The sequence below is a fragment of the Amphiprion ocellaris genome, chromosome 14 (assembly GCF_022539595.1).
Source record: "Amphiprion ocellaris isolate individual 3 ecotype Okinawa chromosome 14, ASM2253959v1, whole genome shotgun sequence".
Lineage (NCBI taxonomy): Eukaryota > Metazoa > Chordata > Actinopteri > Pomacentridae > Amphiprion > Amphiprion ocellaris.
This window is the reverse complement of record NC_072779.1, coordinates 30,058,482-30,077,245: the sequence shown is the minus strand read 5'-3', so window position 1 is coordinate 30,077,245 and position 18,764 is coordinate 30,058,482. Positions and strand designations below refer to the sequence as shown.

General features: G+C 37.4%; 1 protein-coding gene across 2 annotated transcripts in view; it reads left to right on the top strand.

The window, feature by feature from the left end:
• doc2b (double C2-like domains, beta) overlaps positions 1–18,764 on the top strand; it is a 203,995-nt gene that overhangs the window by 154,845 nt on the left and 30,386 nt on the right. For both annotated transcript variants that reach the window (XM_055017076.1, XM_055017075.1), the window contains 2 exons: positions 3,266–3,375; positions 9,548–9,674. In XM_055017076.1, coding sequence (XP_054873051.1) covers positions 3,266–3,375; positions 9,548–9,674 — 237 coding nt within the window. The remainder of the gene's footprint in view (positions 1–3,265; positions 3,376–9,547; positions 9,675–18,764) is intronic.

The window sequence follows — 18,764 nt, the reverse complement described above, 5'->3', positions numbered from 1 at the left end:
GTTCAAAAGTTTGGGGTCACTTAGAAATGTCTTTATTTTTTAAAGAAAAGCATTTTTTTTCAATGAAGATAACATTAAATTAACCAGAAATACAGTTTAGACATTGTTAATTTGGTAAATGACTATTCTACCTGGAAACAGCTGGTTTTAACCCTTTGATGCATAACCTGGGTCAAAAGTGACCCAAATCCAATGGAAAATGGGTATCTCCTGATGTGGTCTACGCATCAAAGGGTTAATGAAGTATCTACATAGGGGTACAGAGGAACATTTCCAGCAACCATCACTCCTGTGTTCTAATGCTACATTGTGTTAGCTAATGGTGCTGAAAGGCGAATTGATGATTAGAAAACCATTGTGCAGTTATGTTAGCAAATTAATAAAAGTGTGAGTTTTCATGGAAAACCTGAAATCATCTGGGTGACCCCAAACTTTTGAATGGTAGTGTAGTACCTACACAACATCAGCACTGGGCTGGAGTCATGTTTGTGACCGCCTGGAAAGCTGTAAATTCAACATTTGCTCTCCTTTTAGCTCCGTTTTTGGTCTCCTCCATTGAAAACATCAGTTATGAAGCTGAAAATTTGCTGAAACTTGCTATGACTCACCACAAAACTGAGCAAATCTCTGCAAGTTCATCACTACAACCAACACACCGTCATCGTATCATAAAAACTTTAATTATAGAAGCTAGTTTTGTCAAATCTAAAGCAATATCAAATACCCTTGTTCTTTACTGTCACAGTGTTTATCCACAATGCAACTGGACTACCAACAGTTTGGTCACAGATTTCTGTGTGTTAACGTGCAGATTTGTTTTCAGTGACTTCCCTCGAGGATGTTTATCAGACTTCACACACTCCCACTGGAGCCACAAAAAGGCTTTTTACAAAGTCTTCACATATTTCCCTGAGACACATAAACAGATTTTGATGTGTAAAACTGGTGCAGTTCTGCTTTAGGGTTCTTTATTTCATTGTTGGTCTTCTTTTGATGTAACTTTTTTTTTAGTCCGACACATTTTTTAATGTTGTTTCTCTTAATCTTTAAATATAGAAATATTGAACTTTAGACATCACATTGTCGTCTGTCGTATGATCAACTGGTCTGCAGTTTGCTTTTTTCTGAGTCTGATAAGAGGTGATTAATAGATTTTTTTCTGAGAAATTTTTGTAAAATCCACAGCACCTAAATGATAAAAGTTAAGAATTGCCACAACCAGTTTTGTTAATTGGGGCTTCATTCATTGAAGCACTGTAGACTGAAGGCATGTGTGGCTGAGCTTGTTGGCTCACCATATTAAGCTAACATGTTTTCTACTGTGCAACAGAGAAGTATTTACTCAGTATTAGAGGAACATGAATTTCTCAGAAAATGCAGTGTTATGCTCTAGTGTCATGATCAACAACTCATTTTTTGTGGTCTTACTGGGAGTTATATGCTGCAGCTGTTTCTTCATCCAACATATATCTGTAAGCCTGTGCTTTAGACCCACATACTGCAACAAAGTGGTAGTTTTTCAGACATCCTTAGACATGTTGGGTTTGCTGTTTCCACCTGACTTTATGCTAAGTTAAGCTAAGCTAAGCTAACTATCTCTTGACACCATGCACAGACATTAAAGTTGAATCAGACTTCTCATCTCATTCTGGCAACGAAAGTAAATGCATATTCCTTCATTTAGTGGTTTTAATATTCAAAGTAATTATTCTCTAATCCAGGGGTGTCACACATATGGCCCACGGGCCAAAACTGGCCTGCCAGTGGCTCAAATCTGGCCCCAAGTGTAAAAAAGATGACAGGTTTTAGGAGGAAATTAAATAGGGAGTAAACCTACTTAATGTAAACTTGTGAACCCTGAAGAATATAATAGTTCTATGGAAATTAATCCTTACTGTGGAATTATTTAAAGACATTGAACGTTGGTGCAGTACGATGTTGGCTAGGTTTGGTGGAACCCTACTGTTCAAACACTTCCAAAGCTTTTATGTATTTTTTATGTATACATTTTCTATATTTACAAGGCAACTTAACCTTCTTCCTTAATAGTGAGTCAGTTCAGGAGGTCAGCATTACTACACAGAGGTGGAAATGAATGTAAATTTAAAACAATTTCTAGATCTTGACCAGTTCTTTTGATCATAAAGTAAAATATGAGATTGTTGAGTGAGTGAAAGTTGTGTGCCTTTGAAGATGCACTGTGATCTGTAAATTGTAATGTGTAAATGATAAACTTCAGGTTGTTATAATGTTTTGTTAAAAGATAGTTTATTAAATGTGAACATTTTGAGAAGTTTGCCCAAAAACAAAGAGAAAAATTAGTTATTTATAAATTATTATGCTGTGATTTTACTGCTCCGGCCCACTCGAGATAAAAAGTTGGATCTGTATGTGGCCCCTCAACTAAAATAATCCTTTAATTTGAACTTCTTTTTATGGAGAGATTATTTTGTGTTGTTTTATTCCAGGACTTGTTCATCTGCTGTATTCTGTAGATGTTTAAATGTTCTCCTGGCTGTCATATTGCAGATTTACACTATCAATCAAAAGTTTGGGGTCACCCAGGTAATTTCATGTTTTCCATGAAAACTCAGACTTTTATTCATGTGCTAACATAACTGCACAAGGGTTTTCTAATCATCAGTTAGCCTTTCAACACCACTAGCTAACACAATGTAGCATTAGAACACAGGAGTGATGGTTGCTGGAAATGTTCCTCTGTACCTCTATAAAAATAAGGACCCCAAACTTTTGAACGGTAGTGTATGTATCTGTAATAAATGACTGGAGGTATTATTATCTTAGAGGTTTTGTTCCTGTGTTGTTTCAGCTTGTAGCTCAAGTGCAACGAGAACTTTGTTTTCTCAGAAATGTATTGTTGACAGAAACATAATCAGACGGAGACAGAACAGCCGTTGTAACCATCTTCAGTGTTCAACACATTGGACTCTGTGTTTTTCATTCTCTCCCTGCGCTGCCTTGATTACGCCTGTCGCTTCATCGTAAATCCAGTCTGCTGTTTATATTTCATTCCTGACAGTGTTCAATATGCGGCGATGAGCTTGTTGTGTTTGCTGCCACACGTCAATGCATTGACAAATTCTCGCCCGACCAGAGAGGCTTCGTGCGTTTTCAAGGATGTTGGTGTGATTCTGGCAGCATTTCAATGAAACTGACACCTGAGGGGATGAGCTAAAGGAGGAGGAGCCTGGAGTTATTCAATCATGACTGATGCTCACTTCTGTTTGATCTCCGTGTCTTTCAGGCCAATAAACTCCGAACCAAGACCCTGCACAACACACTCAACCCTGTCTGGAGCGAGACCCTGACCTACTACGGCATCACCGACGAGGATATGGTCCGCAAGACACTCAGGTAAAGTCAAAATTATAGTTCCCCAGGAGTGGAAGCAAAGGAGAAGGAAGGAGCTTAAAGGTAGGACACAAGGAGCAATGAGTTTGAAAGAAGGAGTGGCAAAGAGGTAGCTAATGTAAGGACAGAAACGTGAACAGAAATGTCTGAAAATGAGAGTACATATGGGCGTTTTTCATTACGCTAAAGTGTATTCTTCATGATTTAGCTCCTCTCAGTGAGGATGCAAGAAGCAGTCACATGACAAATTCTTTTCCTCTCTTTCATCAGTCTTATGACGCCTTACACAGATGCATCACCTGTCGAATCAATCAAATACCCGCAAATGTGCGGCATTTAGATGTCGTACCAATTTATAAAAAAGGCTTCAGTGTAGGGTCCGTCTGTGTTTCCTCACTTTAAGCTCCTCCAGAAGCCTCCACGAATGTCCTGGACGTATATTTACCCTCCGAAGTGTTTTGAAGAGATGTTAACTTTACAAGAATCACCATAATTGCTCAATTTATTGGAGAAAGAAACTGGAAAAGGTTCATTCCAGAATTGGAGGATATTTGGCCTTCAACATTTTTGAAAAATTAACCTTCTCTTTTATAATTTCCTGCTCCATATTCATCAATAATAGGTAATAAATTATCAAAAGCTTGATTGGCTCAACTTACACATCAGTGGTACATTTTTTATTCCATTTTTTATTTATTGTTTGCTAAGCCTAGTCTAATCACAGTAACAGGGTTGCTAATCCATGCATCTCCATCAATGTGATCTTTTTCTCAGCAATAGAAGCTAGATATTTAGCTAGCTGTTACTCCTGACCAAGAGGACAAACTGACTGATGGAAAAAAGTAAAGAAAAAAGTAAAAACTATTTGTCTTATCCTGATAATATGAGGTAGAGTGAGACGTTCACTCAAGGTAGACAATGTTCTGAAAATATGAAAAATAGAAGAGAGGACATAACTTTGCTCTACCCATTCTTTTGGAAAACTGTTTGATGATGTTAATTCCAGTGTTTCATGTGATTCACTGTTTTCTTCTCCTTCTACCAGCTAAAAAGGTTTTGCTGACAGGGTTGTTGTGGGACACACCTTCCATGCATAATAATTATTATTTAAAATATTATGTTGATTAAAAAAAAATCCCACAATTACAAGAGACATCAATGAAAAAATAATACCAAAAAAAGGAGATTTAAATTTACTTTTAGCGGTTTTATTTGAGATCCAGTTTGGTCATCGGAGGGTGGGACAAGAGAAAATGACATTTTAAGGAGAACTTCAGAGTTAATTGGTGTTTTTAAAAATATTTTAACATTCTTTTCTCCTATTTTTTATTTTTAGATTTAGTCTCAGGGCAAGTAAATTTACACAACAACTGCATGTTTTAGTATTTTGTACATGGATTTTTTGAAATTTGATGGGTGGGACGTAAAATGTCCTCCAATTCTGGAATGACCCAAAAGCAAAAGGAATGGCTTGAACTAACTGTGTGTGACGAGCTGTTCCATTGAAAAAATGAACCAAATCTAAAATCATTTTATTCCAAAAAGCTCATATAAAGATTTTCCAAAAGTAAATCTTTACAAGATCCAGAAAAACAACAAAACAAAAAAATCCTTTGCTCCTAAGTGCAATGGAGAAGCCTTGACTAATTCAGCCAAAACCAACGGTAAGGCAGCAAAATCTCAGACGTTTTTTGGTTGAACTGCAGGACGTGTTTACACAGAGCAGAGAGGAGACAAGTACAGAAAGAAAATAAAAGTGTCAGCAGTAAAAAAGGGTGTAAAGCCACCATTTTTCCCTACATTTGTAACACTTGTGGGCACTTGGAAAATCTTGTTTTTTACATTTTTGTAAAATATCCAATCAATGAACCTGCTGTGAGCAAAAATGTAAGAAGAGCAAAATAAAAAACAACCAGACACTGCTCAGAGTCTACAGTATTAAATACTGAAAGCTCTTTTCCTGATGGGGAACAGTTTGCAGGTAATGCGAGGAGAGAGGATGCAGGAAACATGCATTAAAATAATAAAAAAAAGTCACCCATTGAATGGGTGGGACACAGAAAAACAAGAGGAATAAAATGAAAATAATTCAAGCAAAAGCAAAAAGAAGAGAACAAAGGCAAGAAATGAAAGAAAGTGAAAAGCAGGGAATGAAAAGGGATTTTAAAAAAAAGAAGGGAGACCTGCTGTGGGTCTGTTTTAAAGTGTTTAGAAAATAATTTCCAGGAAGAAGTGATGTTTGACAGTTTGCCATCCTCTCTGCTCCTCAGGTAAATTACTATGTTATAGCTTGTGTTTGAGGACGAACATTTTATCCAGGAGTGACTGATGTCCCCATTTATCCCGTGTATTCATTTTCACAGCAAATTATAGTGCGAGTTTGCAACCTGAACGTGTGATCGCCTCCTGACCAGAGCAGGCAAATCTATTGTGTGCGTTTTATCTCCAAACAGCTCTCACATTTAGGTGGAAAGGACTTTTTGTTTGGTTGCTTATTTACTGCAACACCTGAGAAAAACCTGGAGCCAAAACTTCACCTTCCAGTTATAAACTCGACTCTCTTATGCAATGGAAGCGTTACTTCACTGTTCTTTGCGCCTGTATTTTTACCAAAGTGCAATCAAGTGTTGGAGGTAGGTTATGCAATCATGTGCATAATCATGTTGGGAGCCACAGTGTGTTTCCTCAGTGATAGTGGGCCGTGTGCAGTGGAGGGTTTTAGCTTGTTTTTGTCTTCTGTTTTCCCCCGAAAGCATCCCAGTAACTCCTGCTTCCAGTGTTTTTGTTACACAGTTTGGACTCCTACCTGCCGCTGGGACTTCCTCAGAGGACCAGTTGCATTACATCACCTGACAATCTTATCGTAGGTTTGTTTTATGTTGAGGAAAAACAGGTGTCATGGCCAAAAACAAGGAATTGATTGGCTGTAGTGGCCAGGTGTAGGTAATTTCAGGTGATACCAGTCACTGTGTTTGTCTGTCAGATGACCATTCATCATTTTGGTCCAGTCTGAATGGTCTCAACAACCATTTTTGTGCAAACATTCATGATCTGCAGAGGATGAATCATCAAGATTTTCATGTTAGACCATATGTTTAGCCAAAATAACCTTTGCATCACAATGACACAATAGACATTTGTGGTTTCAAGTTAAATCTCCCAACAAAAATCTGGTGTTTTTTTGAAATTTATCCTTCAGTTCATCTGGTTCCAACATTTGAAAAATTTAAAATTGTTGGCTAGTTTTTTAGACAAACATAGATAAAACCAGTGACATTACCTCTTACCTTGGCCATGTATTATAGGTGCTAATTGATAGTAGGATTCTGAGCCAACATTAGCATTTAGGTCAACATACAGCCTTTCAGAGCTTCACTATATTTCAGGGATGCATGATATTGGATCTTTGCCCATATGCTGATATTTTCAACTCTTTTTGGCAGAAAAAAATGGAGATTCTACATTTTTATTTGCTCCTGTACTTGTGTCCTCTCAGTTCTGTGTAAACACATCCTGCAATTCAACCCACTTCAGTCGAAATGTTCCTTAATTTTTGTCACATGACTGTAAGTTGCCGCTCAATCACTAATGGCTTCACAGCTGTGCCAAGGTATGCAGAATTTGTATTTTTTTCTAGAATCTGGTAACTGCAAAAGGTTTATTTTTGACTGATTTTTAAATGAGACATGTGGAATAAAGGGATTTTGAAGCATATGATAAATATTACAGATTTTTGCTTTCATTCAGTTAATTTTTTCAGTGGAACAGCTCATAACAGACAAGAGGTTCAAGAATCATTGTAGAGTTGAAATTGTAGGAATGTTTTGAGTTTCTACAGTTTCTGACTCTGCTAAATGGTGTAATTTGGGCTTTTTTTTTTTAAAGACGATATACCTTTTAAATCAACTGGCAGGTTGTGGTGTTCAGAGGATTATAACATATTATAACACTTGCTTTTATCATAATGGCCACAAGTGCAGGCATAATTGGGTTCACTTTTAACATCTGTGAATATTAAAATTAGATTTTTTTTTTTGTTTAAAGAACATGTCCTTGAGAGTATATACTAACCTTTAATGTTAATGTTAATCATCTTACTAACCTTTTTGTTGTTGTGGTATGTAAGCTGCTGAACAGTTGAATTTCCCTCAGAATTAATAAAGTATCAATCTATCTATCTAATTATCTATCATATATATATATATATATATATATATATATATATATATATATATATATATATATATATATATACATATAAAATACGACGCTATTCAAAGTACACATTCACAGGGTAAGATAAGAAAAGTATTTCATCTGACATGTAAAACATATTTAGTTTTATGTTGTGTTTTCATACAGAAAGGAATGAACTGGCAGGTGTTTCTGTTTCATTTCAAAGCCTTTATCTGCCAATAACAAAGAAGGTGCACCCATGCTATATTTATATTCCACCACTTTATTCTGAATGTGAAGTTTTTATATGATGTAAAACCTTTCAAAATTCCACAAGTGAAAGGAAAAGTCAATGTTCATGCAACTTAAAGTACTTTCTGTTGCAATGCACCACATTTTAGAGATGCAAGCCCCACACAGCTGGACAGCAGTGATGCAAAATGATCCTCAAGAATAGAGACAACTCTTGAATATCTATTATACATTATAGAATAAACTATAAACTACGTTGCTTGTCCATATTTTTGCACACATTTGCTCATCAGATCATCATAGATTGTTTCGTTTAATTTCATCTGTTCTTAAAACTCAAACTATCAACTCTGAGTCTTCTGATAAAACTACTTCCTGCTACATATCAGGAGCTGGAAAGATTGAGTTGTATCTCAGCAGCTGCTAAAGTAATTGCTGAAGTGCTGTTATTGACTGGTAACCTTTTCAACACTCTGCAAATGCATCGGTGGGTTATTTTGTGTTGCGGGCCAGAAGAAAAACAACTGTATTGTCGCCGCATTGAATAACAGCAATGAAAGTGTGCAGCATCGGTGGCAGAGATATGATCTGATGGATGCACGAGTCAAAAAAACACACCTTGATTGACCATTTAGCAGAAACAATAAACTGTGAGAAAAAAGGGCCTACACATTTTCCAAACAGCATGGCTCATTTTCTTTTTGCAAATTGAAATCTGAATTCGGCACCACCTGAAGCAGCTGAGTTATTATTATTATTATTATTATTATTGTGAGTCTGGTTACAACACATCCCATACAGTGCTAGTACATGCCACTCGTGCATGACGGCTGCATGTTTTCCTCCATGCGTAGCGGCTGATTATGCCCAGAAAGGCACTCGAGACAAACAGTATTCCACTACATGAGCCTGACCTAGCCTCGTGTTTGAATCATGTCATGTCAGGGTTCGCTCTCTGCATTTATTAAAGACACGGGTCTGCTGGGAGCACCAATAATTACAGATATAATGAAATGGTGGAGAGGCGTATAGATCCGTCTGCAAAGTAAAAACCTAAAGCTTTTGTTTTGAATTGGGAGCCACGTCTCAGTTCACCGTCAAACATTGATTTCTGTAAGCAGCCGCAGCCTACTGTGTTACATTATGAGCCTTCATTTCTCTTGCAGAGGTCTTGCATTGAAACGAGGCCATGTGGTGCCGTTATGTGTTCAGCGGTAACACATAGAAAAGATGGGCGCACAATGCAAATCAGAAAACAGTCTGACTACACCGTGCAGCACAACGCAGTTCAATCCGAGCGGCACTAATTGAATAAATAAGACGAGCACAGCAAGACACAAGATGAATCCCTGGCTTGGTTTTAAACATGAACGATGTCAGTTTTCAGGGAGCTGAGAGTTTCCACCCTCTCGTTTTAAAGTCTTTTAATTCGTGTATGGCTGAATGCTTCCTAATGCATAATTATCCTGTCATTTCCTGTCATGCTGATCGAGTTTGACAAAGATCTGATGAACTCCATCGCTGCGGTGACACCAGGGTTTGGCTGCAGAGTTGAGGCCCCTGTGATTTAGAGGAAGTTTAGCTGCAGAGTTGAAGTGAAGGCTTTGGTGAGAAGTGAATCCTCTGTGGTGGATTTCCAGGTGGAAAATGACGGGTTTTTATGGTTTCAAGCCTCCTCTCAGCTACAAAACCTGAACCTGAGCCTCACTTTATTCATGTGCTCCTCTGTCTGCTCTTCTTGCCTCAGGATCTCAGTGTGTGATGAGGACAAATTCCGCCACAACGAGTTCATCGGGGAAACGCGAATCCCCCTCAAGAAGCTGAAGCCCAACCAAATAAAAAACTTCAACAACTGCCTGGAGAAACAGTTACCGGTAAGTCCATCGAGCCACATGTTTTATGCTGCTTATTTTTTAACCAAACTAGTCCAGTCATTCAAAATGTACTTGTTTGAATTGCTTGGATTCTGCTATTGCTGCTTGCTTTACGCTAACATTCCTCGACACTGACTGGGTTGGCTTTTCAAAGTAAAACTCAATTTATGTGACACATAATTAGGTCTAACAAGAACCCTTACTCTAGCCAATCTTTCTTTTTTCCATCAGTTATTTGAAGGACTATTTTGTCTGTTACTATAAAGTTTTTTTGTTAGTTGATTAATACAGCAGTTAATTTAAGTAAAATTAATGTTAAAGTCTTGTCTCCATATGTCAAAAGATTTGGCAGTACACAAAGTGATATATAATACATAATAATGCATTTTTTTAAAAATAAAAAGTACTAAATCTACTCACCATAGCAGCTTATGAAACTGTCAAAATAACTAATAGAGCATTTTATTTATGATTTCCCTAATCACTCAAACTTCTGATGATAATATAATGACAACTTTACTAAAATAGATCATCCATCCATCCATTATCTAGACACCACTTAATCCTCATTAGAGTTGCAGGGTCTGGAGTGTATCCCAGCTGACTTAGGGTGAAGGCAGGGGACACCTGGACAGGTAACAGTCTATCACAGGGCTACATATAGAGACAATAATCACACTCACATTCACACCTACAGACAATTTAGAATCATCAGTTAACCGGAACATGTTTTGGACTGTAGGAGAAAGTGGGAGAACCTGGAGAAGTAAAACAGATTAAATGTAGTCAAATAAAAACCTCCCAGCTGTGTGAAAAGCTCACTAGTCTGAGCTGAAGAAAAGCGAACAGTGGAACAAAACCACTAGATTGTGAAGATTTGGCTGAAGCCAGCACGAAATTGTCACCACAAATGATTATTACCTTTTATTTGTTGTATTTACTGATTTTATTTATTGTCTCACACTGATGGACTTTGATGCAAATGATGCTAGCTAACTCTGGTGGGATTACTTTTACTTGTGCGTTTTCGATCAATCAATCAATCAATCAATCAAAATGTATTTATATAGCCCTGTAGATCAGCCCAAAGGGTGACCAAAGTGCTTCACAGTGAAAACAAGAGAATAACTTAAAACAATACAGTGACTTAATACTGAGACAGCAGTAAAATACACAATAAAAATAAACAATAAAATATACATCTAAAAGTTAGCACATAAAATAGAAATTTTCCCTGCGATAAAAAGAAGAAATAGAAATCAAAACTAAAACTAATAAATGAAGCTATTGTTGTTGTTCTATATGCATAAATGTGTGCAGCTCTCTTGCTTTGGAGACTCTCATTAAGATCCCGCTGCAGGTTTGTAACAACCATAGAGGAAAAACTCCTAAACAGCTCGAAGCAACAAACTAAACTTCAGCTCCTGTTGTCCAGAAAAGAAAACCAGACTACATTCATATATTTAATGGTGAGTCTCATTACTCTGTTAGTTTCCTTTTTATTATCTGTATTATTTTTTAACAAATGAGAAAGATTTTTGGAGATTTTGGTATGAAAGCTACACCTTTGGATGTGTTTTTGGATGAATACTGGGGCTAAAATATGGAAAAATCCTTCTCTAAGTTCCTTCACATAACTTGAAGTACTGTTGCTTGTGCATTATATATTGGGACACATTCGGTTCAGCTTGAAAATGTTGGACATTTGCTAATTCTGACTGACTTCTACAAATAAAGTGGCCACAATGCTCATTCGGACATGAAGCCGACGTGTTTAGATGCCGTCAGATTAACAGAAACAAGAGCAGATGTGGCTAAAGAGAAAATAATGGAGCAAACTTATATAACCACAAGTGCACTCAAAGAATGCAGTTCTCAAAGTCAATCTAAATTTTAAATAAAGTGATTCAGATCTGCACCAGCATTTAATGCATTCTTCCTTCGGCAATGCTCCGTCTCTCTATCGGGTTTCATGAAATTCAGCTGGATGGTTTTTGCATAATTCTGCTGATGGACAAACAAACAGACAAACAAATGGCGTTTAATTCCTCCTCCTGTTCTCGTCTCAGTGGAGGAATTAAGGTTTGCTGCAACAGTTGTGTTGTCAAATCAAGTTTGGTTGTTTTCTCTGTGGTACTATACATTATTACACATGGCAAAGCAAAACTATGCTTTATGAAGGATTATTTCTGGCATTATTAGGCCTATACTGCACAGAAATAATCAGCAGAATAAGTGATTTATATTAAACTGAGAACAAACCAGACAATCAGTGAAAAGTAACCCTGAACAATGGAGCAATTAAGTCAGCATGTGGGCGGCCGAGAGGTTTTTAGATATTTAATTCAGATTTTTTTTTTGAGAGGACCTTGAAAGCAACATTTCATGGCTTCAGTGTGGTTTATAAATGACCTGTGGGATCGCAAATTTAATCAGGGCCATTTTATTTTTCATAGCTGATGGACGTAACATGGCAGCAACCGCTGGGCAGCGAGGCTCTGACCTTCCTGTGTGTCTCCACTGTGAGCAATTTGGTCGCAGCAGTTATTCAGTGTATGCAAGAGTTTATTATACTGAAGTATTTTCCAGTTAATTAAATAATCCAGTGTGTTGTAAACAATCTCTACTGCTTGTCTCGCTTGTCTTTTATCATTTCACTATTTCAGTTTGGTTTCTGAGATCATGCTCGTCTCACTTTTCACACAATTTTCCTGAATAATACGGAGATTTAACCCTTCAGAGAGATACATTGCAAAGTATTTGCCCCCTATAGAAATCTTCTATTTTTGTTTATTTCTCACACATAAATGTTCCAGATCATCAAACTAATGTACTTTTGTATGTTTTATGGAATATTAGACAGAGATAACCCACAAAACACTAAATGCTGTTTGCAAATGATCGTTTATTGAAGATTTTTTGAAAACCAATAAAAATTAATTGCCTCCCTGAACCTAATAACTGGTTTGGCAGCAACAACTATAGTTAAATGTTTGTTCCAGTTTGTGATCAGTCTTTTACATCACGATGGAGGAGTTCTGGTCCACTCTTCTCTGCAGAATAGTTTTAATTCAGTCACATTAGATGGTTTTTGATCATGAACTGTCCTTTTAAAGTGTTACCACAGCGTCTCAGACTCTCTACCTCTACCTCTCTACCTCTACCTCTACCTCTCTACTTCTCTACCCCTCTACCTCTCTATCTCTACCTCTCTACCTCTACCTCTCTACCCCTCTACCTCTCTACCTCTACCTCTCTACCTCTCTACCTCTACCCCTCTACCTCTCTACCTCTCTACCTCTACCCCTCTACCTCTCTACCTCTACCCCTCTACCTCTCTACCTCTACCCCTCTACCTCTCTACCTCTACCTCTCTACCTCTACCTCTCTACCTCTACCTCTCTACCTCTCTACCTCTCTACCCCTCTACCCCTCTACCTCTCTACCTCTCTACCTCTACCTCTCTACGTCTCTACCTCTACCTCTCTACCTCTCTACCCCTCTACCTCTCTACCTCTCTACCCCTCTACCTCTCTACCTCTCTACCTCTACCTCTCTACCTCTACCTCTCTACCTCTCTACCCCTCTACCTCTCTACCTCTCTACCCCTCTACCTCTCTACCTCTCTACCTCTACCTCTCTACCTCTCTACCTCTACCTCTCTACCCCTCTACCTCTCTACCTCTCTACCTCTACCTCTCTACCTCTCTACCTCTACCTCTCTACCTCTCTACCCCTCTACCTCTCTACCCCTCTACCTCTCTACCTCTCTACCTCTACCTCTCTACCTCTCTACCTCTACCTCTCTACCCCTCTACCTCTCTACCTCTCTACCTCTACCTCTCTACCTCTCTACCCCTCTACCTCTCTACCTCTCTACCCCTCTACCTCTCTACCTCTCTACCTCTCTACCGCTACCTCTCTACCTCTCTACCTCTCTACCTCTCTACCTCTACCTCTCTACCCCTCTACCTCTCTACCTCTACCTCTCTACCTCTCTACCGCTACCTCTCTACCTCTCTACCTCTCTACCTCTACCTCTCTACCTCTCTACCTCTACCTCTCTACCTCTACCTCTCTACCCCTCTACCTCTCTACCTCTACCTCTCTACCCCTCTACCTCTCTACCTCTCTACCTCTACCCCTCTACCCCTCTACCTCTCTACCTCTCTACCCCTCTACCTCGCTACCTCTGCCTCTACCTCTACCTCTCTACCTCTTCTGTCCTTCTCAACCCGCCGGCCAGCAGGCAGATGGGTCCCCCCACATAAAAAGCCGAGTTCTGCTCAAGGTTTCTTCCCTGTTAAAAGGGTGTTTTCCTTGCCACTGTCGCTTTAGGGCAGCTCTGGGGGTTCAATATGGGTTCTGTAAAGTGTCTTGAGACAATCTGACCTGTAATTGGCGCTATATAAATAAAATTGAATTGAATTGAATTGAATTGAAAAACTGCATTTGTGTTTTCTTGGGTTATCTTTGTCTTACATTAGAATTAGTCTGATGCTCTGAAACATTTACGAGTGACAAATGCGCAAAAAGAGAAGATTTCTGTAGGGGGGTAAATACTTTTTCACGGCGCTGTATGTGGAACCTTTTATTGCAGTGTTGCACAGAGAGTAAATGCATATTATAAATACATCTGGATTGTTTCTTTTGTTAACACATTTTTTACTTAATATTTTTTCACTGGGTTAATGTGAGCTAATTTGCATAACAAGTATGAGCAGGATTGTTGTGCTGCAGCAAAAGATCCCATTAAAGCCAAGCAGGGATGTTGTATATAAAAGATGGCAGTAATTGCAAGAAGAAACAACAGCATCCATAAGGATTTAGTTTAAACCACACGAGCCCATAAGTGCATTGCTGGAGTGGATTATGTGTTATGAGAGCCTGAGAGTGGGGTGAAGTGTCATTGAACTGTGATTGAATATCCTTTTGAAATTGCCTACACAGTTTATGGTGTAAAACATTTTTTAAAAAATGGATGCAGTGTAATTTTGGATCACCCATATTTGGAGTATGGAGCCACTGTCTTGTTCTTGGAGAGACAGGTTCCTGTTGCTCCTCTCATATGCTTTTGTTGTCTACGTGGGAGTGTGAAACAGCATCCAAAAATACAGAATATGCTTGTGCAAAACTGGCGTCAAACAGCCGCAGTGCATTCATCATTCCGGGCCTCGATTTGGTCAAGGTTTGTTTTATGTAAGTGCATGTTAGGCTTCCTAAAATGTCCATATTTTGATTTTATTTATTTATTTATCATGCAGTGATTTGAGTGATAAAAGCAGCAGAAACCATAGATACAGTGCTGTAAAAACAAAAGGCGATCTCACTTGTGATATAATCTCAGAATATCTCCACTTTAGAAAATTTAGGGTTTTTTTTTAACTGTAAGTGTTATTTTACAGATTTGCACCATTTTGTTAAATTATAGACAGTAAATCACATAAAAATATATTAATTTGTTAACTCTTTTAAAAAACAAGTCAAAACTTGAAATTATGTCCACATTAATATTTAGCTTTTTTTACACAGCGTTTTGTTCTTTTAGAAAGCGTGGCTATTAAATGACAGTGTTTTGCTGTATTTAAATGAACAAAAAATATAATATTATTATTTAACAGACACAAGTTGTTATTTGAAAGAAAAAAATATTTTTATTTCAAATTTTTGGCTGTTAAAACAGATAATATCTAGGAACAAAAATAAATAAATAAATAAATGTTACCCCAATAAATCAGACCAAAACTGCAAATGATGTCCAAATCAAGTGTGCATTTTAACAAATGGTAATTTTTTTTTAAAAAATTACATTTGGGAATAAAATAACATTATTTTTTGTCTTTATTTCACAGATATTTGTTGTTTTTTTGTAAGAAAAATTATGTACATTAAGAATTAGAAAATATGGTAAATAGTCTTTACTTTTTTGTGTTTTACAGATACACCTAATTTTGTTCTAGTAAAATCACAGAAAAATGTTGATTTACATGTTAAACCCAAGAAAACAGGGTGAAACTGCATGTAAAAAATGTTGACATTGAAAATCGATATTTTTACTAATTTGAATTTTTGTTTTCAAACATTTGACCATAGAATTTTTTTTAAAGAACTGTATTTAAATCAGCCAATAATATCATTATTTGACAGATATTTGCCATTATTGGAAAGGAAAAACTGTGTGCATTAACAATTTTAAAATGGTAAATACATTTATAACAGTTATTTAACAGATTTCCCCTGTTTTGGTAAATTTGAGATGATATCTAGAAAAAGCACAGAAAAAGTATTAATTTACATGTTCAGCCTAAAAAATAGGGCAAAACTGTAGACAATATCCACATCAACAGTGTGACTTTTCCATTTTCTTCTTATTTTTTTGTATAACATCTGACTATAAAATTCCCTTTTTTCTTTCTTTTTTTTACTGCACAAGTATAATTATTGACATATATGTGCTTTTATTTGAAAGAAGATCTTGCACAATAAGGACTGCCATTTTTTCTTATTTCACAGTATTTTCATGTTTTATTAAATTACAGACAATAAATAGTTAAATTGCAGGAAAAAATATTAATCTACATGTTACAACAGGGCAAAACTGTGAATACTAATTTTACATATTTCATACTTTTACGTGTGACCAAAAATTAAACTGTTTTACTATATTCAAATCAGTTAAAACTTGTTAACTCATTAGTTTACAGATTATCTTCATAGTTTTTGAACAATGATGTATTCCATCGTGTTTCAATGTATCCCTGCTGCCAGCTTTTTATCATTTTTCTCTGAATTTTTGTTCTATTTGTTTGTGGGTTTTTTTGACTAAAAGATAGTGGCAGAAATAAAGGTCCCCACAGTGGGATCAGGGTTCCTGTTGACAGTAGAAATAAAGTATTTTTACAGCCTCCACAACAAAAAGCACAACCTGACGGTGCTATCTGTGGCTGAATCTTCACCTTTACTGCAACTAAATCTGAAAATATCTGAGACAATAAAGACAAATCTGCATGAAACTGTTGCTTACAGCTTTACAGCAGCTGCCCACAGTGTAGATAGATGCATTTATTCTGTGTACAGTTTATATCTTACATAAATGCTCGCTACATGCATTCTTATATGGAGCCTTCTTCAGCGAAGGAAGAGGTTTTGTAGCTCCAACCGTCACAGCATGCGGCGATTTTAAGAGCAGCTCGAGAGCCGACGTTTGTGTCAGATTCCACAAGTGTTTTTTTTTTTTTTTTTTCATTTCTGTTTCAGTTGGGTTGTGTTGCTATTTTGGACCATCATGTCAGATGTCTCACCCTCGCGAGGGGAGAGTTTAAAGCACAGGTTGGCTGTTTTCACACAGAAACGCTTGGAGGCAGAGCGAAGCTACAAGCTCAGGCAGGTAACTCTGCTCTGTTTGCTCTGCTTGCTCTGTGGTGCAGAGTTCTGTCTGGATGCAGGATGTTGTTTTATGTGCTGGGAAGAACAGAGAGAAGCACCGACCATTTAATCATCTCATCCAGCAGCTCGCAGTGCCTGTCTTATTGATGGCTTTGGCCTGACAGTGGAACATTTTGACTGGCTTGTTCAGCTCATAAACAAGTCAGCCCGGCAGCGAGCCTGCAGAGTGGACCAGAAGAAATGTAGTCACCGAAGACTACCAAATTTATATCATTATAACTGGTTTAGCCTCACTTTTTTAGCACATACCAGGAGTTTAAAGAGGCCAATCCCCATTAATGTGCAGCAAACATGTACCTGAATGCAACAAATTTACACAAAAACAAGCTGATAGATAGATAGATAGATAGATAGATAGATAGATAGATAGATAGATAGATAGATAGATAGATAGATAGATGATAGATAGATAGATAGATAGATAGATAGATAGATAGATAGATAGATAGATAGATAGATAGATAGATAGATAGATAGATAGATAGATAGATAGATAGATAGATAGATAGATAGATAGATAGATAGATAGATGCTTTATTAATCTCGAGGGAAATTCAAGATGCACATTCAGAACCACTGTCCCACTATATTTACTATGTTATGGATGAAACCACATGTTGACATAAAGGCCTGACGGAGGATCTGCTTGTATTTCTTGGTCATTTCCATGTTCCTGCACTGCTGCAGCCTTGCTAACATTGTGACCAATCACTCATTTTTCTATCTGTTGCATGAGTCTCCCAGCCCCAGCTTCCTGCTTCTCCAGTAGAAATGTAGTAATGGAAAACTCTGAAACATTTCTAACATATTTATATCTTTTTAATTGATTTTTCTTCACATTTTTGCACACACTGAGACTTTAAAGCACTTGCATGCATGTTAAAGTTAAAGCACAGAAGCCAATCCCCATTAATGTGCAGCACACATGTACCTGAATGCAACAAATTTACATCGATGCAATCTCATGGAACATTCAAAACCATGTTTACTTCCATAGTCGCAGTAAATTTATCACTTTACATTTGAAACCACATGTTGATATAAAGGCCTGTGTATGTTTTGGTCATTTCTGTGTTTGCCATTTTTCTATCTAATACAGGGTCTCCCAGCCCCTGGGCTGGAACTGTGCCCAGAACTGGCACCAGTTTACAACCTGCAGAGCTGACCAGCAGAAATGTAGCAAACAAAAACTACCAAATTTCTATCATTTTTATTGTTTTGTCTTCACACTTTTGCATATACTGGGAGATTATAGTGTTTGTATGCATGTTAAAATTAAAGCAAAGGGCCAGTCCCTATAAATGTGCAGCCAACATGTACCTGAATGTAACAAATTTGCACAGAAACAAGCTCATGCAACATTTAAAACCATGTTTACTTCCATTGTCACGCTATATTTACCAGGGTTCTGGTTCTGGTTCTGCTCCCAGCACTGGCACCAGTTTACAGCCTGCAGAGCAGTAGCAATGCAGTAACCGAAAACTACCAAATTTATATAATTTTAATTGATTTATCTTCACATTTTTGCCCACACTGGGAGCTTATAGTGTTTGTATGCATGTTAAAGTTAAAGCAAAAAGGCCTGTCCTTCTAAATGTGCAGCAAACATGTTCCTGAATGTAACAAATTTGCACAGAAACAAGC